At 42.8% G+C, this 25497-nt stretch overlaps 3 protein-coding genes across 5 annotated transcripts in view; 2 read left to right on the top strand and 1 right to left on the bottom strand.

Moving 5' to 3' along the window:
• The window catches only part of MKRN1 (makorin ring finger protein 1), a 28550-nt gene extending 16608 nt beyond the window's left edge, over positions 1-11942 (top strand). Inside the window, exons 3-8 of the mRNA XM_060245662.1 lie at positions 1159-1385; positions 3111-3337; positions 7031-7245; positions 7978-8088; positions 8564-8702; positions 10130-11942. Of these exons, the coding sequence (XP_060101645.1) occupies positions 1159-1385; positions 3111-3337; positions 7031-7245; positions 7978-8088; positions 8564-8702; positions 10130-10342 (1132 nt within the window). The 3' untranslated portion in view covers positions 10343-11942. The remainder of the gene's footprint in view (positions 1-1158; positions 1386-3110; positions 3338-7030; positions 7246-7977; positions 8089-8563; positions 8703-10129) is intronic.
• Positions 1-25497, top strand: part of DENND2A (DENN domain containing 2A) — a 367380-nt gene that overhangs the window by 129640 nt on the left and 212243 nt on the right. The window lies entirely within an intron of this gene.
• On the bottom strand, positions 13687-24513 carry RAB19 (RAB19, member RAS oncogene family). Of its 3 annotated transcripts, none has more exons than XM_060245660.1 (4): positions 24463-24513; positions 22503-22725; positions 18564-18747; positions 13687-16214 (listed from the first exon to the last, which is right to left on the bottom strand). In XM_060245660.1, the coding sequence occupies exons 2-4, from the start codon at positions 22695-22697 to the stop codon at positions 15949-15951; spliced, it is 645 nt and encodes a 214-aa protein (XP_060101643.1). In that variant the 5' UTR covers positions 22698-22725; positions 24463-24513; the 3' UTR covers positions 13687-15948. The 3 variants fall into 3 exon arrangements, with proteins under 3 accessions (XP_060101643.1, XP_060101642.1, XP_060101644.1); XM_060245659.1 differs by having other exon boundaries at positions 24476-24513; XM_060245661.1 differs by having other exon boundaries at positions 24452-24471.

Below are 25497 nucleotides of genomic sequence, written 5' to 3'. Positions count from 1 at the left end.
TCTTATAGGAATTTTAAATTTCTCAGTACAGAGAGAATAGGTGTGAACGGAAATCCTGTTGTCATGATACACTGCAATAACCTGCATGATACAGTGGTGATATATGCATAGAATAACTTACATAATGCCATGGTGATGTGTTTCCCGTGTTTGAAAGTTACTGGGGCAAAACAGTCTCATCACAGATGACTTTGCTTTTCTTTCCTGTTCTGCATGACGGTCAGCATGCCTTAAAAGCCTTCAGGCTATAAACTAAAAAGTCTTGACCCCAGTACCAATTTTACTTTCTTTCTGGACTAATGTGGCCGCCACTGTTGGGTAACCATGTTAGTCTGTTTCAGCAAAATTAAACAGGGTCCAATGGCACTTTATGACTAACAAAATATATTCCCATTTAAAGATTATGTTTGAATTAATTTTGTTGATGTTCAGGGTACCACTCTTGTTTAACTTTGTCTTTGCCAGCTTGAACTGAATGTCTTTTAGTGGGTGGATGTGTTTCAGTGAGTCATCTGAGAATCTATGTAGGTGGATTGTTGGGTTTAGACCAGGGAGATCAAGGTTCAAAGCCCTACTTGCTCATGATGCTGACTGGATGGCCTTGATGAATCACTGTATCTAAGACTAACCTACCTTACAAGTGTGTTGTACAGATAAAATGCAATAAACTCATTTTACACACAGACCCCTCCTGCCCTAGTCCTTGGGGACAGAACAGGCAACATCCATAGAAAACTAAATAAAGCACTTGGCAGGCAAGTTTGAATTATAAATATCAGCATGTTGTGCTTAAAATAAAGGATGTTCAGTGTGAACAGAAGAAAGGGAATTAGTGGTCTGTATTTTTAGAGAGGTATTCAGGATGTGATGGTGATATAAGAGGGACAAAATACTTGTTAAGACAGAAAGCCATGCATTTGTCAGGTAAGCGTTGTAGATTTTGTAGTCTGGCAAAAGTTTGTCTTGCTCAGATACGCTCAGCCTTCGTTAATGGATTTCCTCCCTTTTTAATCCAATATAAGTAATAGACAAAAAATACAGTGTACCTGTCACCAGTGGATCTTTATAACTGAACTTTCACACAGGTGGCACAGCATAATATATTGTGTTGTTGTGCAGTGGTTAAAACAAATAAAATTCCACTTTATTCCCCTTCAGATATGAACATACCAAGCCATTGCAAAGGGAAGAAGTGACTACTGTGAGTCCAGCTGCAAAAACTTACCCTTCAGCTTCCACAGATGTGACCCCACCACCTGGAACACTTGAAGCGAGCACTGGTGAGACTGAAGTTGAGGACAAAGACCTGGCAGTGGCAAGAGCAGTTGCAGAAGACTGGGTGAACGCTGTGGAGTTTATTCCTGGACAGCCATACTGTGGCCGCAGTAAGTTGACCAGCTGTGATCAAGAGGAGTCAGGTGCCAGCATGGGCAGTTCATGGGCTGAGGATGGTTGGGTACATCTTTTCTGGGAAAGAGCTTGTCAGTTAAGCAACTTGATTAATTGGCATGTTGGAGAGTCATCTATCTGGTGACTCACAGAGGCAAATGCATTCCACCAGCCATGTAATTCAGACCCATCAGGTGCTTGCGGTCTCTCCTGTTTTGCAGTCCCAAGACAGGCACCAAAAACGAAGAGTTTTTTGTTGAAAAAAATTTAGCTTTATAAATAGCAATGACTATATAAACAAATGAAGCAGGGGTCCATCAGTGACTACTAGCCACAGCTTATTGTTGGAACTCTCTGTCTGAGGCAGTGATGCTCTGTATTCTTGGTGCTGGGTGGGGGTGGGGGGAGGAAACAGTGGGAGGGCTTCTAATGTCCTGGCTCCACTGATGGACCTCCTGACGGCACCTGGTTTTTTGGGCCACTGTCTGACACAGTGTTGGACTGGATGGGCCATTGGCCTGATCCAGCATGGCCTCTCTTATGTTCTTATACGTGTGTGTGTGTGTATACACACACACATATACACACACATGCATACATATTCACAAGAACATAAGAAGAGACCTGCTGGATCAGACCAGTGATCCACCTAGTCCAGCATCCTGTCTCACACAGTGGCCAACCAGTTTCTCTGGAGAGCCAACAAGAGGGCATGGAAGCCAAGACCTGATGTTGCCATCTGCCTCTAGGTACAGGCATCTGTTGAACTGTGCTGTTGGCAATGGAGTCTTGCTGAAAATATTCATTTTATCAGGTTGGGGATGGGAGAGAGAGCTAGAAACAGCTGCCAGGAGAAGTGGACACTTGACTGAAGCCTGATCCTGTGCATGCTTACTCAAAAGAAAGACCTATTTTGGTCAATGACTGACCCTAATGTCATTGTATGGAGGCTATTCTCTTTGCCTTTTACGCACATTCTTCAGAGGCGAAAAGGAGCAGGTTCTTCGTCTGTGGGCATGCCCAGCCATCTGGCCAGTCTTTGCAGCATCGAGGGGGGGTGTGATCGGTATTATTCAGGTTCGGGTATATTGAACCCAAGAAAATCAGTATTTTCTGATACTCCTAATATCAGTATAATATCCAGATTCAGGGATTTTTTGGAAAAATCAATATTAGGCTGTTTTTTTCTGAGATGGAGGCACCAAATTTGCAACATAGCTGCCATTGCCTCTCTCCAAAAAAACCGCTTTAGTTTAAAAAAGATTGGACCCCTGGTCCAATTCTGTGGGCTCCCAAAGAAGGTGCCTCCATTTAATGAGACCGCATTCTCTTTTAAATGCCTTCTCCAAGCTATACTGCTGCTGCTGTGGGGCTTGGAGAAGTAGGCATTTAAAGAGGCCGTGTTCTCTTAAAAGGTCTACTGCCTTCTCCAAGTCTGGTGGTGGCATTACTCAGCTAAGTTGCACCACGACAGTGGCAGCAGGGGTTGGAGTTAAAATCAGCTTTTACTAAAACAGATTTGAAGTAAATATTTATTTGTGTTTGTCATCAAATAATTACCAGATAGCAGCGGTTTTATCTGGGGGAGGGGGGAAATTTTGAGAGGTTTTATTCTTTACCAACTATTTTTGCCAGATATATTGGTTTGCACAGATTGTTGCATTGCTGGAAAATGCCATTCAAGAATAATAGACTGTGCATCTTTGTTCTCCCTTCCCTAGCTGCTCCGTCCTGCACTGAAGTCCCCTTGCAGGGAATGGTAATTGAAGAAGAATATGAGAAGCAGCAAGCAAACCTGGAGATGAAGAAACAACTGTGTCCTTATGCTGCAGTAGGAGAATGCCGTTATGGAGAAAACTGCGTGTATATCCATGGCGATGTGTGTGACATGTGTGGCTTGCAGGTCCTCCATCCCGCTGATGCCGCCCAGCGCTCTTTGCATATAAAGGTAAGGCAGGTGGGATAAGCACTGTGCCTCTTGTTGGGCTGGTCAGTTGTTCAAAAGCTTTTTGAACTTTTGCAAGCTTTGCAGACTCCATGGGGTCTTGAAATAGCATTTGCTACAACAGTTAAACTGTCTGCCCAAGGGTACCACTTTAACCCTGTTCAGAGCACTTAAGCAGGTAGTTGGGCTTAGCTCTGAGAAACACCGTTGAGAAAACTGTGTAATCCAGAAAGCATGTAGAACAGGGGTGTCAAATATGTGGCCCGTGGAATGGATCCAGCCCCCATAGAGCTCCTATCAGGCCCGTGAGCAGCTCACTGTTGTCTGCTTCCTTTTCCCTCTCTTGCTTCCTTTTGCATCTCAGCTTACTTTACTAGGCTGTCTCAATTGCACAGCAGAGCTACTGAACCAAGCCTTTCGTCCTTCCATTGGCTGAGACTCCTCCCCCTCCTCATCCCCTTACTTTGCCCAGTTCCCTCAATTGCAGGGAGGAATATAAAGCAGCTTTAAGACCAATGGAGTTTTTTCAAGTTATAAGCTTTTTGCCCTGCTACAGAGAGAAAGTTTGTGTGTGTCTGTGCTTTGTTAGGCTTGTTATGCCAGGACTCTTCTGGGTGCAGTTGGATTTGCCTCCCTTTTATCAGTGTATTCATGCCCTCATGATCCAGTCTTAATAAGAAAACAATGCAAACTATTTAGATGAGGAATAGCAACAAGCCAGTGAGTGGATTAGGCTGAGTATGGGTCCGGATCAAGTTCACCCAGCACATTGCCTTTGATTTTTCTTTCACGTTATCCTTTGATTGAGGATTTTGAACTTAGACTTTCCAGATAGTAGGCTGATACTGAGCACTGTACATGGCTGTCTCTCTGTTATTGTACAATAGTAGAGTCCAGTAGCATCTTTAAGGCTAACAAATTTTGTTGTAGCATAAGCTTTTGAGAAACACAGCTCTCTTTGCCAGATTGATCTCTATTGCTGTACTGCCTCATAGGAGTTATAGTTATTTTTCTGTGGAAGACTATAGTTTTATAGACAAACACATAGCCCTCAGTCTGTGCCATTGTGCCTTCACATGTTCTTGATCAGCACACAAAGCAACTTATGTACGGAAGCTCACAATGCCCAGCCATTTCATGTTTTCCCCTGGGTCTTAGGCTCAAAGCATTGACCATGAGATTTCTGAAATGAGTGTCAATAAATCAAAAGTAGGTTTGCAACTTAGAGATACACACTTGAACAACACCTGAACAGCATACTCAAGATTGCTACAGTACAGACATTGTCTCCAGTTTTTGATGCAGTGATTCAGAGCAAAAGGTGTCGGCTATCAGAGACTATAAATGAACAAAAATATTGCAAGAGTGCTGATGTTTTAAGTCTGTATTATTTTAAGTTTAAAAAAATATTTAATTGTGTTTGTCTATGTCTTTTATAAAGTTCATATCTCTGCTACCTGGCATTACATTTTAGGACACACGTGGCCCGGCCCAATCATGTCTCATTTATGTCAGATCTGGCCCTCATAACAAATGAGTCTGACACCTCTGATCTGTAGAACCTACTATGACTTGAGATTTGGCTTCCTTTTATCTTCACTTTTAATTTGCATTTTGTTAATCCTCCTCAAGGAAATACCTGCTCCTTGAAATTACCAGGCAGCAGGACAGAGAACCTGCTTTGCCTTTCTTATCCTCCAGCCAAGATGGAAATCAAGCCAGAGAACCATGCTTGTGGGGAGAAGGAAATGCTTAACTCTGCTGCCTGCTCTAAAGATCTTCTGGTTAGGGGTGGGGCGGGGTAGAAAACAGAAGATGGACTGATGCTTTGTGAAGGGCTGATGATTAGTGCAGGACTGGATGCATTCTTTGCTCCTTGCACATCAGCATCATGCTGGTCCTTGATCCACAAACATCCACACTGAGTGATTCTTCTGTAGAGCATAGGGAGTTTTTTCTGTAGAATATGACCCTGTACTGTGAGAATGATAGAGAGGTATCTCTACTTGATTCATTCTTCATAGCCTTCCTAAGGCTGAGAACAGAGCAAGTGAAATTTATACGTACATACATACATACATATGCACACACACATACTACCAAACTTGAATTTAAATAGTAAGGATAAGATATATTTTGTAAATGTGTGCCCCCGCTGTAACACTGGGGTTTGAATAGCAGGCATCTTTTAAGCTGGGAGGGATTTAGTTCTTGTTATTTTATCTTTTGTTTTAGCTGAGGCTATTTTAACTATTACTGTAAGTGGCCTTGAACGAAAAGGAAAGGCAGGGTATAAATGTTTTTAGTAAAATATATAGTTAAATAAATTATGTAAAATAAATAGCCAGGTAGCAACTATGTGACATGACCTGTCGTTGAAAAGCAAATATGCATATGTGTTTTTGTTAGAAGGCTGAGGTAAACAGGTTGTGATTATCTGGTGAAGTAGCCTGAAACAAAGCAGTTTGAAAGAAACCCTGGTGTGTTGTGTGGGGAGGTCCTTCAGGACAAGATGGAAAACAGAACATGAAGAAGCTTCTGGCTGGTGTTTGAAAAAGGTGCGCAAGGTACCTGAAACATTTCTTCAACAAGAACACCTTGTCTCTTGCTGCGTTGGTGCTTGGAGGTAGATGCCAGAGCATTCATGCGGCCTGTCCGCTTACGACCAGCACGTGCATGTACAAAAAGCTGCCCTTGCATTAATTGAGGCCAAAACCTTTCCGAGTCTGCATTTCCATATATGCTGAAGAGAAAGACAGCTGTGTGCATAGAAAGATAAGATGCGTGCGCTTCTTGCCTTTGTGCATATGAAATTCAAGTGAGAAACTTCTGCAGGCCACACTGGATTGGAAGCAGGGAAGTGTTTATACATTTTCAAGGATGGAAGACCTTGAGGCAAGCTGATCAAGGGAAGCACTGAAATATGATAGGGGAGAGGACGCTAGCACTTTATGCCAAATTTCTGCCTGTATAGATTTAGTACAAAACCCAAACAAAGACTGCTGATAATACTGGGTTTCAGTTGGCATCTCCCTAGCCTGCCTCATCAGCCATGCGTTGTGGTACTGTATGTTGGTCAGAAGACTTCTGTGCAGCATAGTTGCTCTGAGCTGCTTGAAGCCAAGGCTCCCTCCCTTATAAAGATGCTCTTTATATGTGTTTTCTGTAAGGAAAGAAACCTGTTCTTATGGACAACACGTTAGTCTTTTGATCACTCTGTGTAGGAAGCTCGTTGTTTTGAATTTATCTCAATTTCCAGAGGGAGTGTTCAGGCAGTTCCCTGACTGCTGTTTCCATTTTTGAGAATTTATAGTTCTGTTGTGTTATTTATTCATCTAGTGGGGTCACATTTTTACAAAGAGGTTCAAAGCAACTTACAACAGTAAAACACACCAATAAGTTAAGCTCGACAAAATAGAAGATCAGCAAAACGTAAAACAATGAAAATATGCTGCTGCAGTTAATATGACAACAACACCCAGTATAAAAACCTTGAAAAATTGTCAAGTGGTGCACTAAGAATCTGGAATATCCAAGAAGAGGAAATAGCTCACTAGCTCTTAGAGTGGCAGAAAAGGGCAAGGCCAGGGAGGCCTATGGAAGAGGCTGATGTTCTCTGCCAAGTTTATGCTTGTTCTTTGGAGGAAGTTGAGCTCCTTATTTTCTTTCTTTGTGTCTCTTTCTCTCCTGATGCAGTCTTGTATTGAAGCCCATGAGAAGGACATGGAGCTCTCCTTTGCCGTCCAGCGTAGCAAAGACATGGTGTGCGGGATCTGCATGGAGGTGGTGTACGAAAAAGCCAATCCCAGTGAGCGTCGTTTTGGGATCCTCTCCAACTGCAATCACACTTACTGTCTGAAGTGCATCCGCAAGTGGAGGAGCGCTAAACAATTTGAGAGCAAGATTATAAAGTGAGGCACTTCTCCATGTCCGTTGTGCTTTGTTTCTTGGGAAGAAGTTAGTATGTTGTGTGAACTTGCGACATCACCTCTCTTCTGATCCCAAGACTGCATTTAATACATAGTAATGTTGTCGAATTGAGGGGGCGTTGTTAATATGCTTTCTGACCTTGGTACTCTCTGTTGGGCAGCAGGATCCACTTAGTTTGAATGTTAAGTCATTGTGTTTTTTTGTTAATTGGTAGCAACATACTGTCCTGTTGGTTACTACTCAGAATCATTTGGGTTCAGATGGAGGACAGAACAGTTCCAAATGTGTGTTTCTTAAGCCTTCACTCTTCTAGTTCATAATTGAGCCAGTAACCTATCCCTCTTTTAAGTCTGCTTGGAGGAAAAAGAAAAAAATCCAAACCAATATGGACATCCAAGAAAGCAAAGTTACAAAAAAAAAATAAATTTATTTATATCTAAAGAAAAACGAGTCTGTGTGTGAAATGTTTTTCCACCCCCTATACTCTTCAGAAATGGGAAAGCTACAGAATTGATAACCTGAGAAAAACGGTGGGGACTGGGGGAAGGAGGAAAGCGTAGATTGTAGAAAGGAAGGAAAAAACCCACAGTACCAAAGATCTGAGGTCTGATAAGACTGCTTTGAATGGTGGGCGTGTGCCCTGGTGTGTCTGTTACTGGAAATGGTGCCCCTGGTGATGTGGAATTTTGCAGTGCAGTCTGTTCGTTCCCCAGGTCCTGCCCAGAATGTCGGATCACATCTAACTTTGTCATTCCAAGTGAGTACTGGATGGAGGAGAAGGAAGAGAAGCAGAAACTCATTCAGAAATACAAGGAAGCAATGAGGTATGAGTCCTGCAGCCTTGGGCCAAGTTTGACTGCAGACTTTAAGGGCAAACATGGACCAAAAAGCAAGGTGTTGCATACAGCCCTTTCATACCTCCTTCCTACCCTCCTTCTGTGTGTGTTAAATGCATCTTTACCTAACTACCGGGAGATGCATGCAGGCCATGCAGCTCACTCCTTCGTGCCAAACAGCCTCGTGTGCTATTCCCTTGTCACTACAACCTAGCCTTAAAAGTACAGGCTAGCACAGATCTGTCCTCTGCATGCACCTACCCATGCGCGCACACTTCTTGAAGTAAGCACATCCACGCAATCCATTGTGCATCCGTTAGCTGATTTAAAATGGCTTCAGCAGCAAGTGGTACCTCCTTTTATAACAAGAAAAGAAAAAAAACATCTGGATTGTAAAGCAAATGCAGTGCTGAATTTTGGTTGGCTATGCTGTGAGTAAGGGTTGCGATATTTTCCTTTCCAGCAACAAGCCATGCAGGTATTTTGATGAAGGCCGTGGGAGCTGTCCATTTGGAGGGAACTGTTTTTACAAACACGCGTATCCTGATGGCCGCCGAGAAGAACCCCAGAGGCAGAAAGTGGGAACTTCAAGTAGATACAGAGTAAGTCCCACAGCTTTTGATTCCTTTTTTAAAAAAAGGTAGCTTGTGTGTATGTTAAGCTAGGCTCTTGACAATGGACAGCTAAAATTAGAGCTGTGCCTTATTTTATGCACTCTGTTTGGGGGGACAAGTGGGGTGGGTTTGAATGGATAAAAGTGTGTCACAGACTGCCCTGCTTACCTTTTCTGTGTGCTGCTTGTGCACAGTTGGTTGCAGCCACTTCTTTTTCCAGTCTGTTATCTTTTGCATAATTCTTTCTAGACAGGGGCTTCTACTTATGGTGATCCCAGCCAATCAGAGTTTACATGAATGGTGTGATGATGTCACATAACATTGCAGGATGTTCCAAAATCAAAGCAGACTGAGTGCAATCCTTCCTGCCCTGGCTCTGAATGTAGTAGTATTTTGTCCTAGGCTGCCTCCAGTCAGTGAAATGGGTGGGAGAACTTTTTTTTGTGTGGAAAGTCTTCCTATTCCCTTTGCCTCACCTCATGTGTTATCAAAATGGACTATGGATTTCATTTTCCCAGTAAGCAGTTTATAAAATGGTGGAGGGGAATGGCATAAATCCCTTTCCTGGTAGTAGGAGAAAAAGGACATTATTGTTAACTTTAATTCTGCTAGATGGGTAGCTGTGTTTGTAGCAGTAGAAAAGAGCAAGAGTCTGGCGCCGCCTTTATGACTAATAAAAATTTTGGCAGGGTATGAGCTGTTGTGTGAGAAATCTCATACACTGCCACAAATTTTATTAGTCTTTAAGGTGCTACCGGACTCTTGCTCTTTTCTACTGCTGTCTTCAGTGTAACTATATGATGTAAGGAGGCGGCCCAACCTCCTTTTCAGAGCTGGAAATACAGCTAAGTCTTTGTGAGTTGGAAATACGCAACACAGACCTGCACAGTTTGTGATCTGCCATATCAAACACAGCTCCATGGCCCCATGCAGGCTCAGTAAATTTCCTATTTTGCTCTGTCCTTGAAAATAAAAAACTAAAACAAGGACAAAGTCAGAAGCTGGGGAGCTATGAACACATGCCCCAGTAATCTTCAGCTTGACTGATCACAAGTTGCTTAGGCCATTTAGAATATGTAGTAGCCCTTCAGCTGCATGCAGCTTCCGACACCAACAGTTGCAGTTTGGTGTCAAGTCAGTTGTGTGAGAACCGTACGCAGCAGTCCACACGATACCTAGACAATCCTTTATGATCCCAGTCTGGCACCTTGTTTTGAACTGAATTGGCATGGGCATCAGTGGCACTAAATCGGGATCCCTGATAACTCCCCCTCTCCCGACGCCTTTGGCACACTTCCATTTTCACTCTGTTTGGATGAATAAGAAATATGAAAACTTGGAACAAGTAGCATTTTGTTTTGAGAGGAGAGTCAGCTCCGCTCACCTGAGGGCAATAACTGTGTTCCCCTTTATAGGCCCAGCGGAGAAACCGGTTTTGGGAGTTCATTGAGGAGAGGGAGGGCGGTGATCCCTTTGAGAACGACGAGGATGAGGTGGTGACCTTTGAGCTGGGCGAGATGCTTCTCATGCTGTTGGCGGCAGGGGGCGAGGATGACCTGACAGACTCCGAGGACGAGTGGGACTTGTTTCACGACGAGCTGGAAGACTATTACGACCTGGATCTATAGCATCTCTCTGTGGAGTTTGGACCGTCAGCTCAGCGTTCAGGCAGTAGCTCTTTTCCTGTGGTGTCGTGGCAGTGCCTGTGTTTTTCTCCTAGGCAGGCCTATCCATTCCAGGTGCTGCTGTTGTAATAAACTTACCCAGGGTCTGTCTCCTCCCCCACCCACCCCTTGTCCCAAACTCCAACTCCCCCAGCCCCTGGAGTGTGTTTCCCCCCTTCTGTTAAACAAAATGAAATGAAATAAACCTTTAAAACATTAGTTTTTGTAAAAATGAATTTAACTGTCAAACAGTTAGCTTAGACTTGTTGCTTCATATCTGTGTTCCTGACAGGATTCATCCAGTTCCAAGGTTCACATGTTTACAGGACTTCCACACTCATCTTGAAAGAGCCCAGATACAAACCTGAGAGCAGTGGCCATGCATTGGAGGGGCGGGAACAGGGAATGGGAGGGCAGAAGTTGGCCAACGGCCTCTCTTTCCGCTATGGACTATGGAAACAATTTTTTTAAAAAAAAACTTCAAGATTTCAGGCCAGCGACTTTCTTGGTTGGCTTCAGCTCCATTCCAACACCCTTCACCCTCCCCGATGTACATGTGTTCATTTGTGGTTTTGGTCTCTTGTTTACTTGCACATTACTATTTACTACTGTGTAACCAGAACCAGGCACGAATGTTCCGGGTTTTTACTGTTTGGCATGAAAGGCAAACGTGTTTGTGTGTGAAAGGAGAACTTTCTATGTATGTATATACAAATAAAATGCAAAGTTGTATCCCAAGGGCTGGGCAACTTGATATATCTATATATATATATGTGTGTGTATTAAAACTTTTCACTCCACCCCCTTTATTCTTCTCATACACACTACACTCCTCATCTTTCTCCAGGGGCATGGTCTGACATCCAGCTGGACTTGGAAGCAAATATTGTGGTTTTAGCCAGATCTGTGGAAATGGTCTTTAAACCAGCTACTCTAATGTGGGTGTAAGGCACCTTCTTAATGACACCAGCACATGCACACGCACCTCCTGGTTGCCCTTCCACTCCTTTGGTGGGTGGCTGTGTAGGAATAAGGTTAGCCAAAGAGGGTTTTGATCAAGCAATTTGTCCAATAAGTCATCACCATGTTGGAATCTTTTTGCATTAGTTTTTGGAACATTGCAGACTAGCTGAGCAAACTTTTATCTGGGCAGTCATTTCTGCATCCCAATTTAAAAGAGGGTCTTAGGTGCCTCACAGAACATCTGATATGGGCAGGTGGGACTTGTATGGGCTGTTCAGTATGCATGCTGCTTTACCTGTAGAACCCAAGAGCCACTCAATAGCCAGGCTCTAGATCTATTAGGAAGAGCTGCAGATGCTACCAAATTCCTCTCCTTCCCTAATCCTCGAATGGAACTTTAATCTTTTATTATATTTAATGCTGCTGGATTGTCCTTGGTCTGTTCTTCTGCTGCTTCTGTCTCCTTTAGATTGTTGTCTCCTTTCACTTTTAATGGAATCAAATTATTGCTGAAGTCTGTTACTTTGCAGCTGCCTTTTGTAAGAAGCACTTTTCCCAAATAAAAAAAATTAAAAAGCACATTGGTATTTACATTTTGAAACTTCTGTACCTGTATTTTCTTATAGTAATCTGTATACTCTCAGCACAGGATGCATCTCTCCCCATCCCCGCTGCTTATCTGATTTCTGGAAAGACTATTTCCTACCCTCTGCAGCAATCCAGGTACCTACTGTTTGAGACCTTTGGATTGCAGCCCTCATTATTCAGAAGGCAGTGGCTGTTTGAAAGAGAGATACAGAATCTGTTTTTTTATGATGCTGCAGTTCAAAATTTATACTCTGATATTCTTATTATATAGAATGAAGAATCATCTCCCTATGATCTTACTGTCCCATGGATGGTTTCTGTGTATATGCAGAAGCAGCTTTGGAACGTTCTAGAGCTTTTGCCAGAGTTGGTGCTGGAACTCTCCTCCCCTGAATTTTTGTTTTGTGCATGTCTCAAGGAAAGAAGTGAACACCTTCCCAGTCACTTCTTTTGATGTACTAGTTGTACCTGTGAGAACATCCTCTTCACTTATTCATGCGCAAGTGCTAGTTTCCTATCTCTGCTTACTAATTAAATCTTGATTTTCTTAGTTTTAGGTGGACTTAATCCTTTTAATTTCTCGCTGTTTTTTAATTTGGTCTGCTCATGCATGAAAAGTCAGTTCTGCTGGATTAAAAATCAAATTTCAGTCCATAGTCACTGACCTTTGCCATGAATGGGACTAAGTGTCTCAAATCAGAGGATGCTGAGTTGTCTTGGCCTGTGGAAGGCACACGTAAAGACCCAAATTATAATGGTAAGACTTCTCAAGCAGAAATTGGCAGTTCCATCTTCAAGCATGTGGCTCAACATACTGTATGGACCATGACTGGATCCAAGGCGTCCTTTAATGGAGATTTATGGAAGGTGTTTTTGCCTCCTCCTCTGGCTTTGGAACAGCTCCAGGTGTGGCCCTGATATGGGCTGCAGCAAGAAGGAGAGGCAGAAACTGACCCCACCTCAGGTCATAATGCTTCAGTTTCAGAGCTTCCTACAATTTCCCTTTTTGCTGTAGTCCACACACGTCGTCTTGTCCTCTCCATCAACACTCAAGACTGGCTTTTTGTGGGCCATGTTGAGGAGTAGGAAAGGCACCATCTGACCTTTCAGTGAACTTCCTCAATTTGCAGAAGGATCCAACAGAACTGAAAGCAATACTGGCATGCCGCAAGCCTTATTATACTGTGGTTATATGCCTCCCCACCCATGAAAAACATTGGGAAGTCTTGGAAGGAAACACTCTCAAGCCTCCAGGTGGTTTCAGGTAAGACAGAGCATGGACTGTCTTGCTAATGACTGTAACCAGAGTGTAATTTTAGATTGCTAATTGAACATCCAATGAAGAAAGAAAGTTAGAACAATATATGGAGGGCAATAGTATAACAAGCCTTTTTTTGGGGGGGGGGTGAATACTGAAGGGAACAGAAGTTAGGGATAGCATAAAAAGCAGCTGCATGTGTCCTAACCCCCTCCCCCAGTATTTTCTTAATGACATTTTAGATTCTGTGGATAGTAATGATTAAATCCCTTTAAATTGGCTACTGGACTTGGGGCTGGTTCATGGATTTACTTATTTACATGAGCAGCCACAGTCATTTTTCATATGCCCACCATCTTTTGGTAGCAGAGCCTGTACCTACCTAAGCTGAATATCGCTGAGGCAAATTCTAATCAATGGTTACAACTTCAGTACTAACAAAGGGTCTAAGCCCATGGATGTGTAGACAGAGGAATGGAAAGAATATAAATGCCAAAGATTTAGTGAGGGTAGAAGTTAAAACCATTTTTATTATCAATATGCAACAGACCCTGTAAGACACACTCAGGCACCCATGTGACAATTAGCAACACTCGTTCAGAAGAGAAACAGGAGAGAAGAAATAGTGACAAGTGGAGCAAAAATAGTTTTGGGTGTTGGGAAATCTGCCCTGTGCTGAAGGACACAGCAGAATATGCTTGTACTTTTCCAATTCTACCCTCCGCTTCTTTTAAGGCCTCAGAGTGGCTTACATGATCCTCTCAATTTTTACTCTCCGAACAATCCTCTGTGGTAAACTAAGCTGAGGAGTGAATAGCACGTCACCCACTTGGGGGTGGGGTTTTGACGTATGGTCTCACTTGCAGACAGAATCCCATCCCACTGACACATGACCACAATAGATCACAAAAACTCCTTGGCCTTTCTTCCATGATGTGCATAGTATCTGATTGGTGGGGCTCAAGGAAGCAGAGGCCTCTAGCCCTGTGTGGTAAGTTGCAGGGACCGGGCCTCACCTTAGAGGCTATGCCAAAAATTTAGTTCGTATCATTCATTAATTAGCTCAAAGTATCATATTATTCCCAATGAAGATTTAATATTAAAGTGTACTAAGGATAACCAAATAGCAAAACAGTACTCTACCAGGCTTTTATGGGTGGTTTTTTTTAAAAAAGAACAAACCCAGTATAAACACAGCCGCTCCTCTGTCCACTGTAACAATGACATGATAATTTAAGTTTATAGCTATAAGGTACATACAATTCCTAATTGCACACATTTGTGCTGTCAGTGGTTCCTCCATATTCTGTGATTAACCTTTATACCACAACTTCAGCTATAGTAAAATTAGAATTCTTCCCCTTTGAATGTAACCACTGTTATAGTGAAAGGGAGGGGTGTCATTTTAATTTTAAAGTGCACCTTAGGAGTTTGATAAGGGTAACAAATTCCTTTTTAAGGACTGGTAACAGAGAAAGAGCTACATTTCAATGCAGAGCAGCCCTCAGCTTTGAGGGCAACTGCCCCTCCCCCACAGAATAATAAGACCCCTTTTTTCTTGATCAAAAGGAATCTCTCTCTCTTGCTTTATTCCCTAGGAAGTAAGACTGTAAAATACAAACTCACTCCTTCCAAAACAAACAAACCACCATCTATAAGTGACACATCTGATTTCCTTGATCATTAGAACAGCTCAGAATGAGATCAGCCCCTTATGTAGTCCTCTCATTAAGCAAAATGAGAAAAGGTTACAGAACCAAACTCTTATCTGCTGCTACTCCTAAAGGAAATCCATGTGTTGCATATGTCTGCTTCAAGCCATTTCAAAAGAGAACCAGAGGAGAAACTTCCATACACCCACTTACTGCAACTGAATCTAACAGAATTTAGCAGCAGCATCACACGGTGCGCAGAAAAATAGTTTACCACGTAGCTGTTGCAAACACTCCTGGTAGCTGCAGTTCATTGTGTGAGAAGTTGTTTTCAAAAACCAGTGTTGATCAATCCTTGTACAACATGCTGAACAAGTTCGTTTTTGCACACAGATAAGGGCAAAAAACACAGATGCAAAAACTTTGAAGTTTAACAGCTAAACAAAGGACAGGAAAATGGTATGCAGTTTTAGCAATTCTTCATGTCCCAAATTAATTCACTTCTAAGTAAAGGGACCACATTATTTATAGTGCCAAGTGGCTGAAAGGAGCTAGTCACATCTAACAGTTATCTGAGAAGAAACTTATGTTAAAATAGTAAATTATTATTTACATTAAGTGGAGAAATCAGAAAAAAATGGCAGATCAGTCAGGGTTACTAGATCACTATGAAATTACTAGACTTCTTAGGAGTCAGTGACAGCAATGCAAGTATGAGGTTCTGAGCTATAAATGTACAAAACCCAATAGGCTGGGGTAGACAAGTGGCCACACTGTTTTTTCACAGCTACCACTGGAAATTAAGATCAACTCAACAAGCTGCCATCTTTATGGCTATGTTAAATGCTCCCCCCCTCTTGTTAAAGTTCCTCACAGTTCTTTCCTGGTAAGTTAGTGGCTTCCAGAAGACCCTTTCCTTCATTGCAGAGAAGCATCACTGGTTCTGACCACCACAACCTGCATTGACCAAGGTGACAAGGAGTGGCATCTTCCTCTGGAGAACAGGTCAGCATTGTATGGCTGAATTAGGACAAGCCATGGCTAGACAGAAAACTCAAATACTATGGACCACCAGAAGGACCACAGTTGCTTCTTCTTGAAGCTTCTCGTCAACAGGAGCAGTCAGACTTGTCAGGCTGAGTGGTCATCACTGGCCTGGTGTCCAGATAAATGCTGCCTGCAGGGCTGCTCTCCCCACTTAGCTGCAAGGCATTTCTAGCCATGAGCTCTTTAGCCATTAATATGAAGACCTCGTCAACATTTTGGGCCTCTTTGGCCGAGGTCTCCAAGACAGCCAATAGACTGTGCTTCTCAGCCAGTGTGCAAGCATCTTCAAACAGGACTTGGCGCTTCTCCATTTCATCTGACTTGTTCCCTTAAAAAACAAAGAGGATTTATTATATTTTAGACAAATAAACTGATGGAGATTTAGAATACTCATAGAATTACAGGCCACTTAGTCCAACCCCCTGTTCAATTCAGGATCAGCCTACAGCATCCCTGACAAGTTTTTGTCCAGTCACTGCTTAAAGACTGCCAGTGAGGGAGAGCTTACCACCTCCACTGCTGATCAACTCTTATTGTAGAAAAGTTTTTCCTAATATCCAGGTGGTACCATCCTGCCCATAATTTAAACTCTTACTGTGAGTGCTATCCTCTGATGCCAACAGGGACAGCCCTTCAAATACTTCAAAAGAGAGCAATTGTGTCCCCCCTCAACCTCCTCTTCTCCAGACTGAACATTCCCAAGTCCCTCAGCTTTTCCTTGTAGGGCTTAGCCTCCAGGCCCCTCATCATCCTCTTTATTCTCCTCTGCACCCACTCCATTCTGGCCAAATCCTTCTTGAAGTGAGGCCTCCAGAACTGCACACAAAATTTCTTAAAGTGTGACCTGACCAGTGCATTGAACAATGGAACTGACATCTTGGATTTTGGATGTTATGCCTCTGTTGATACACCCCAATATCACATTAGCCTTTTTTGTTGCAGCTTCACAATGGCTGCTCATATTTAACTCATGGTCTACCTGAACCTCAAAATATTGTTCTCACACACACTGCTACCCCATCCAGTATGCATGTTTCTCATTTTTATAATCACCTTTAAAGCCCTATATGGCCGAGGACCTGCCTACCTGAGGGACCGTCTCTCCCCATATGAGCCCCAGAGAGCACTGAGGTCAGCAGGGAAGAACATGCTGACTATCCCTGGGCCAAAGGAGGCAAAATTACAGAGTACCCGGGCACGGGCCTTCTCTGTTATAGCCCCGTGCCTTTGGAATCAACTCCCGGAGGAGGTACGGGCCCTGCGGAATTTGGACCAATTCCGCAGGGCCTGTAAGACCACTCTTTTCAAACAGGCCTTTGTAGACCATTGATAGGATGGCTGTTTAATCCACCAACGATTTTATCTAGTGACCCCTGCCATAATATAAATATACAGAATAACATCAAGAAGATCACCGCCGTCTAAATTATGGAACGACCCAGACAACTGGAACTGGTTTTAGATTGTTGTTTTTAAACTACTGTATAATTTAATTGTTGTTTTAATTTACCTTATATTGTATAATTTTATTGAACTGTTGTTAGCCGCCCTGAGCCTGCCTAGGCAGGGAGGGCGGGATATAAATAAAATTTATTATTATTATATTATTTATTATATTATTTTTGTTTCCCAGATGTAGAACTCAGCACTTGTCCTTGTTAAAGTGCATCTTGTTCACATCTCATTGAATTCTCTCTTTCTTTTGGTGTGTTCTTTGCTCCTCCCAATTTGGTGTCATCTGCAAATTTGATGAGTAGCCCCTCCACACCCTCATCCAGATCATTTGTGAAAATACTGAAAAGTACGAGACATAGAACCAAGCCCCCAGTGGACACCTCCTTCCATTCAGATGAAATGTCATTGACAACTACTCTTTGAGTGCAATTCTCCAACCAGTTCCCTATCCACCTAACTATTCGAGAGTCCAGTCCACAGTCTTCTAGTTTATTATGGGGAACTCTGTCAAAAGCTTTACTGAAATTCTGATAAACCACAGCTGGCACTTTGATAACCATGTGGCATTAATTCACAGCAATGTAGCCTTTACTCTCCTGCTTTACAGAAGTTCAACTCTTTACAAACAAAACACTTCATTACTTGGAATCCTCCCCCCTTTTTTTTGGCTGTCAAGTTGCAGCTGACATATGGTGACCCTGTAGGAGATTCAGGAAAGAGACATTCAGAGGTGGTTTGCCATTGCCTGCCTCTACGTAGCGACCCTGGGCTTCCTTGGTGACCTGCCATTCAAATACTTAACAGGGGCAATCCTGCTTAGCTTCTGAGATCTGACAGTCTGTCCAGGTCAGGGAAATTTTTCTCTAGTAAGCCAAGATTAACTGAACGGTTCAAATTCTGAAAGCTATGGAAACGAGCCAACCCAAAACAGGTCAGAATGGAACCCCATTAAACTGGGATTTTCTAATGTGTATTTAGAACTGCAGTTTTAAGGTGAACAAGCTGAACCCACCCCAAGAAGTGGGGAAGGGGAAGCCATTAGCAAGCTTCTGTTATGTCTGTCTCAGCTATTCTTCCTTCTTTCAATTTGGTTTACCTTACTTCAGAGAACAAGGGCTGTCCAGTGTTACACGTAAAGCAAGAAATCGCCACAAAAAACAAGCACTAAGATGATGTAGAAAGAAGAAAACTCATGCAGCAGGTGACTTAGCTGACCACTTACCTATCAACATCAGGACCAAGTTAGCGGCACCGTACTTTTCAATCTCGTGAATCCAATGAGGGATAGACTCAAAAGTGGACCTCCTTGTCATATCATAGGCAAGAATAGCACCATGGGCACTGCGATAATAACTCTGGGTGATAGTGCGGAAGCGTTCTTGGCCTGCTGTGTCCCACACCTGGATCTGAAAGGGAGAGGGGGTGGAAAACACAAATCAAAGAGACAGCCAAGTTCTAGCTATTAGATCAGTAAATCTAAGATGACCAGAAAGAGGGCAAGTTAAAAAAAAAAGCAAGCCCCAATACAGTATCGAGAGCAACAGTTTGCAGCCTTTTACAATTAAAAAGCCGAACTACATCAACATTCAAAGCAAGAGTTCTTTTCCATAGCCCAAACCCTGGTTGTTGAGATCCCTTTATAAGGAAGCAGCAAGCATGAAATTTCACAATGAGTAATAAATATACACAGCAACACCCTGCACAATTGCTTTAATGCACTTGGAATAAATCTGTGTGCAGTTCTCACTTGGTTTACTGGCAACTGCTCACCTCTGTAATTTCCCTTTCTGTAAAATTTGTCTACAAGATTCTTGACTTGAGTCACATTAAAATCTGTCTGCCATTCCTTCTGCATTGGTCATTCAAGCACTTCACATCCCACTCTACCGTACCTTAAAGACTTCATTGGCATTTTTATAGAACAATATTTTGTTCTGTACTGAGCAACATTGAGCTCTACAGTGTGGCAGGAGTTTGACTTGGATGAAGACATGAGATTTTCTGTTCTTCTCAATATACTCTCTAAGGATGCTAAGGCCTTTATTTTTGTAAGAATGGACACTGGTTCAATCCCAGAATGCACTGCAGTTCCACTCTGCCTACTTCTCAGGAACACCCTGTAACTGGCTGAATTGAGCTTTCCACATTGTTTGCATTATCCAAGACAGAGCATACCAGCTCCAAGTATAAACTTCTATGGATTGAGGTCAGGCCTGCCTCTGGTGCTCTCTGAATGATGCTTGATCTGTACCAGTACCCCACTGTTGGTTATAGTTTATGATGCTCTTAGCAGGAAATGTCTGCGTACTGTTACTTGTATGACATTCTTCATGTCACCCACCTTGGAAACGCTTAGCAACAAAAGGATATAAAAGGTGTAAATTTTAGGGGCTAAGGGTTGCCTTCCTGACAGTTAGTTTGGGCCCTCTGGCTGGCAACCAAGAGATCTCTATTATATTGATCAATACATGTACACTGTTTTGACTTATGCTCTGAGCAATTTGGTTAACTTGATATTTAGCTGAATCTAAAACACAGTGCAAGCTTTTGCATTACAGTTTTCAAGATTCAATAAATAGTTTCTAAGGTAAAGTCACTGCCTTGGTGTTGTCAAGCGAGGTTATTTCTGTAACAATTGTTTCTTAGACAAAGAGCAGGTCGCCAGCTCTCTACTGCTCCCCCCTTATTTACAACCATTGGGCAAGTAATAAATCCATCTGGCCCAAGGATGTTTATGCTACAGCCTGGCTGGTACCACTTTCAAGTTGCCTCTCCCACAGGTTCACACAGACAACTCTTATCTTCTGCTAGAGAAGTGTGAGAATGGGAGATGTTTTTAATAGCCTAAATTCATTAGCAATAAGAGAAATAGTGTTTAGTAACCTTTGAACCAGTGACTCAAGTATGCATTTGTAATGTAACCTTTGAAGATATCCTATATAGCAACTGTGTAACCCTGTATATGTCATTACTCCCAAGGCTGTCTTTGGTACAGCTTCTGAATTTCTAACAATAAAACAGTTTTGATTTAAAACAAAAGACTGCTTATTGAGAAATATCGGTGCTTGACAGGTGTTCTCTCTGTGTGGAATCTCTCTTTCCAGTCATTACATCATTTTGGTTATCCTGCATCTCTGCTTTAACATTTTGTTTTGAAATGGTCCTTCCAAACCTGACTAGCCTGATCCTAGTCCATTAGCAGCACTTTGCATGTGGAAAGCAGGCTTCTGCAGACAGTGTCAATACTTCACAGCTGTCATCTAGGTCTCATTGAACTGGCAAAATTGATCTTTTCAGAAATGCTCCTCCTCACATGGAGCCACTAGCTTTGCCCAACTGGAGCAGGATCTGGGCTTCTGTGCTGGCCATAACACACACTGGATTAATGTAACTGAATGGTCATACTTCCTATTCAGAGAACTTAGCTCAAGATAAAGACACAGCCCTTGCAGCAATTACTAAATGTCAAAATAAGGTCAGCAGTATTTGATTAACATAAGAGAAGCCATGTTGGATCAGGCCAATGGCCCATCCAGTCCAACACTGTGTCACACAGTGGCCAAAAAAATCAGGTGCCATCAGTGAGGTCAGGACACTAGAAGCCCTCCTACTGTTGGCCCCCAGGCTCCAAAATTTATTTTAATTACCAAAAGGGGGCAAACTAAAAACCTGTAACAATCCTACGTAAGAGCCTAGCAGTGTAATAAGATACACAAAGATTAGGACCCAGGTTTTAACAATGCTCCCAAATAGAAGATAAAATAAATTAGCTTCATTCTTTGTGTGCCAGGCATTGGAGGAGGAGGATTGGATCAACATTACGGTATTCCAGTGGTTAGAGTATATCTGAAACTATTTCCAGGAATATTGTACTCTGGGAGAAACAGAAGCTCAACAGACCACCAGCAGACAACATTACAGTTGGTGGGGTTGACAATCGCCAGGTGGGGTTGACAATCGCCAGGTGAGGTCTGGAGATCTCCACACTAAAGAGTGTGTATTTTTCGCTGTAAAAAATGGGTACTCTATGGCATTAGATTCCACTAAAGTCCCTCCCCAGCCTCCACCCCCAAACGTCATTGTCTGTTGAATGTAGGAGTGTTGGTCTCCAATATGAATGGTTTTAGTCATTGCCAAACCTCGTTGGAGCCTCGCATGAAACAGGGCATTTAGCGCATTCCTGTTGCATCCTACTGCCTTGCTGCATCCATCAAGATATTGGTTAACAGAGAAGAATTGGAGCACTGGATTCTGTTTTCACGGCATTGCACACTACTTCCCAACTCCAATTTCAAGGAAGAAACTGTCAGACATTAATATAGGACTCATTGTTTCGGGCGTAGTTTTTCCTTTGCATTTTGTGTTACACTATATTTTCTATGAATAATTTGTTATATAAATAATTGAATTTCTAAGGATTTGAGATTGATTTAACGTGAATGCCCACGTGGCTTCTTCCTCCTGCCCCACTGGGAGGTTGGCAACATCACATGGGAATAAAAATAAACACGACAGAGCTCTTTGATGTACCCCTCCCACTTGGAGATCATCTCAGAGAAGATTTAGTTCTTGATGCTGCTGAGGTGGTACCTGGATGAGGCATCAGAGCTCAGTTCTCGTGCTCATATTGAGGCCCAAAGAAGCCTGAAAGAACAGTTGCAGTTGGAAAGAAAGACACGCCATTCTCCTTTCTTAAAAGGACACAAGAGCGACTCTTTGGGCCTCTATATGTCAGTGACTCTTTGGAGAACTAGCTGTACATCTATGTTTCTATTATTTGTTTCCCTGCACACAAAATAAAGTTAGATTTGCTCTAGCAGGACAGATCTCCAAAGACAATTCCAAGACGTTTCAGTGTCTGTGTGGATAATAAATGCCTTGGAACTAGCTAACATAGGGAAAAATCTACAGGAAATTCTCTTGTACAAGCATCAATTAATTTTTTTTAAAACCATCACTTTCCAGATTATTTCAGTAGAGCTTGTGTCAGGAAATTTCAAATGGGTTGTGCTGGTTCCCATTCTACAGTTTGAAATGGTCTTCTCACCTTGAACTTCATAACACAGCCATCTCTGACCTCACTGTGTTTCCATCACCCACATAGTGCATCCGAGAAGTTCAAGGACAGTGTGCTTTTTTGGTCAAGGACTGCACCACTCACCTTGACCTTCTTGCCATCAATCTCCAAGGAGCGCACTGTGAAGTCCACTCCAATGGTGTTTTGCTGCTTCACGTTGTATTGCCCTGACTTGAAACGATGTACCACGCATGTCTTCCCAACATTAGAATCACCAATCAGAATGATCTTGAACAGGTAGTCAAAGGCCTCATCCATCTCAGAGGTGGAGAAAGCCATGATCTTCTTTGCCTCCAAGTGTTTTTGTCTGGATGAATCAATGAAGATGAAAGATTGAATTCAATGTTTGACCAAAAAAAAAAAAAACACCTCACAAGGATGCAACTGAATTATTAGGATCTGGGGAAGGGCTGTGGCTCAGTGGAACAGCCTCTGTTTTACATGCAAAAAGTCCCTAGTTCAGTCCTTGGCATCTCCTATCAAAAAGCCAGGCAGGCAGTAGGTGATGTAAAAGACCTCAGCCTGAAACCCTGGAAAGCCACTGCCAGTCTGAGTAGACAATACTGACTTTGATAGGGATGCAAAGTGTCTGATTCAGCATAAAGCAGCTTCATATGTGTATAATTTCTCACTCTAGAAAATGGTGCACCACCCAAAGAGACATTGGCTTGGATCCAGAGAGCTCACTCCATGAGCAGAAGTACCGTACCTACTACTTGTGCAACAAAAGAGGCGTCTGATTTCCACCCTCCCTACATAGAATTCCAGTCTCTCATGCATGCCACCTTTCATGCTACTCTACAGGTGAAACCCCCCCCCCCCCCCACACACACACAGAGGGCTCAGGAGCACCTTTCCCAGCACAGGAGAAGCAGCAAAAAATGAGAAAGCATTATTGAGCAAAAAGCACCAAACTCACTTTTCCACCTCCAAAGCTTCTCTGGATTTTGTTCCTCCTCAAAATATAATAAACTCTCTGACAATTGTTACAGTTAACTATAATGGAAAATTTTCACCAGGTTTCAGAGGAACAGCAATAGAAGTTTGCCAGAGGGCTTCCTTTGCTCCTCTAGCAGATCTGGTTTTTATAACTACCGGGCTGTGGCAATCCAACTCTCTACCTTTTACACTGATCTCCATTTAGCAACAATTTGTCCTGGCCACTGTACCTCTGGAGGAGAAGCCTGGACACCGTTGTCAAAGTCCGGCAAGAATTAATTGGGATTTGAAAACAGAGAGGCTAGACAGAATATAATTTGTCCATGTAGAGATTTCAGCTGCATGGCAGCTATCAATGGATACTATTGTACAGATTTTAGTGACCTGTTTGATTCCAGCAGAAAACTGATGGCAAAAATCACCCAAAAACCAAACAGTAATTGATATCAGTTATCTTTGGGTACCACATATACATGGGGGAGGGGGTGTCAAGTCACAGCTTAGGGCAAGAGCCATTCAGAGGTAGCTTGCCATTGCCTGCCTCTGCATAGCAACCCTGGACTTCCTTGGTAGTCTCCCATCCAAACACTAACCACAAGAGCTGACCCTGCTTAGCTTCCAAGATCTGACAAAATCCAGGGCAGGGTAAGTATACATTATTATCCAGTGCTTATACAGGATTAAAATTTGCATAGTAGAACATATAGTAGAAATCTCTCCAGAGAATTTTCTCCCAAATTCAGGAAATTCCTTTTGACATTCAAACTCAAGTGGGAGATAAATAGGAGTAGTGACAGAGACAAAAAGGAAAGTTTTCCATTCTCCATCCTCATTCTCCTCTGCTGGTTTCTTGCCTCTCCATTTGTAGCTCAAAACAAGCAGGCGCTCACAGGGTGAATCCCGGCAATAAACAGTTTAGCCACCATTTCTTTCCTCCACAGCTCCTGTGTTCTGTATACCTGTCCTAAAGTTTGCTTTGGTGAGACCCACAGAAAAACACACACACACGCCACGCAAAGCATTCATCAATGAAGATGAGCCCTTAAAACACCGTAACCCCTCCCTTCCGCTGCCTCCTCACCGGCTTTCTTCACCTGTTGCTCACCTCTTTCTCTTACCTGCATGAACAGGTAACGCTCGCGTTATAATCCCCTCCCACCTTTCCCGCCTCTGACCGCCTGATGGGAAATGTAGTTCTTCCACTCGTGTATTCCCTTCCCCCGTAAAGTCACTGTGACCCGAGCTGATTTAATGCCCCCCCCCCCCCAATTTCGGCAAGTAATAAGCTCCAGAGACTTTCTAGCCTTCTTGTTTCCGTAAAGGAAGTGCGCTTTCTTTGTGCGACCCACGTTGGAAAGGTGTTTGTGTGTTAAGTATTGCAAAGTAACAAAGAACAAATTTTCCTAACAACTGTAATCAAAGAAGTTAATGCCTCGATTTAAATCTGGGTTGCTTGAAAGTACCTAATGCTGCAGGAGCATGCAGATAAAACGGGTCTAAGAGCATAAAAGAATCATCTCGGCCGTTTCGCTAATCATTTTGCTGAATCCTGTGCATATTTACACATGCAAAAGGAGGAGCTGATCGAATGGATTGCGCCACTTCAGAGTGCAAGCCATTTGCACATTTCCTCTTTCAGTGGAAATGCCCTGATAGAAGAAAGATTTCGGAGTTTGCTGCATGGCTGAAAATAGCCCACTGTAGAAAAGCGGTAGATTTACAGAACAATCCGAGTTGCATCCTTCTAATCTATTGTAGTAAATGGATTTAGAAGGGTGTTAATCCGTTTTAGGATTGCACCGTTAATCGTTTTAGCTTTTACAGCTGCCATGTTTCTTTAGCTGAGAGTCTTGATGGATTTAGGCAGAAAATCAACACGTGCAAACTTACCTGGCCAAAATAACAGGTAACGTTTAGACTTCTAGTAGCTGCAAAACAATAGATTAGCTCAGGCTGTTTTTTTAAAAAGCAAGCCTAAATTCTCCTTCCAGGGCCACCCTGAGTACGTAACACCCTGCGAAATGCATTGAAGTCAATTGGCCACACTGTGTTCAGGATGGCCCTGATAAACACACACACACCACATCCTGCCTACCTGGAACGAAATGAGGTCAGCTAGCAGGAAAAACACAAGAGCAAA

Source organism: Heteronotia binoei, chromosome 8 (assembly GCF_032191835.1).
Source record: "Heteronotia binoei isolate CCM8104 ecotype False Entrance Well chromosome 8, APGP_CSIRO_Hbin_v1, whole genome shotgun sequence".
Taxonomy (NCBI): Eukaryota; Metazoa; Chordata; class Lepidosauria; order Squamata; family Gekkonidae; genus Heteronotia; species Heteronotia binoei.
This window is presented reverse-complemented; position numbering and strand designations above follow the sequence as displayed.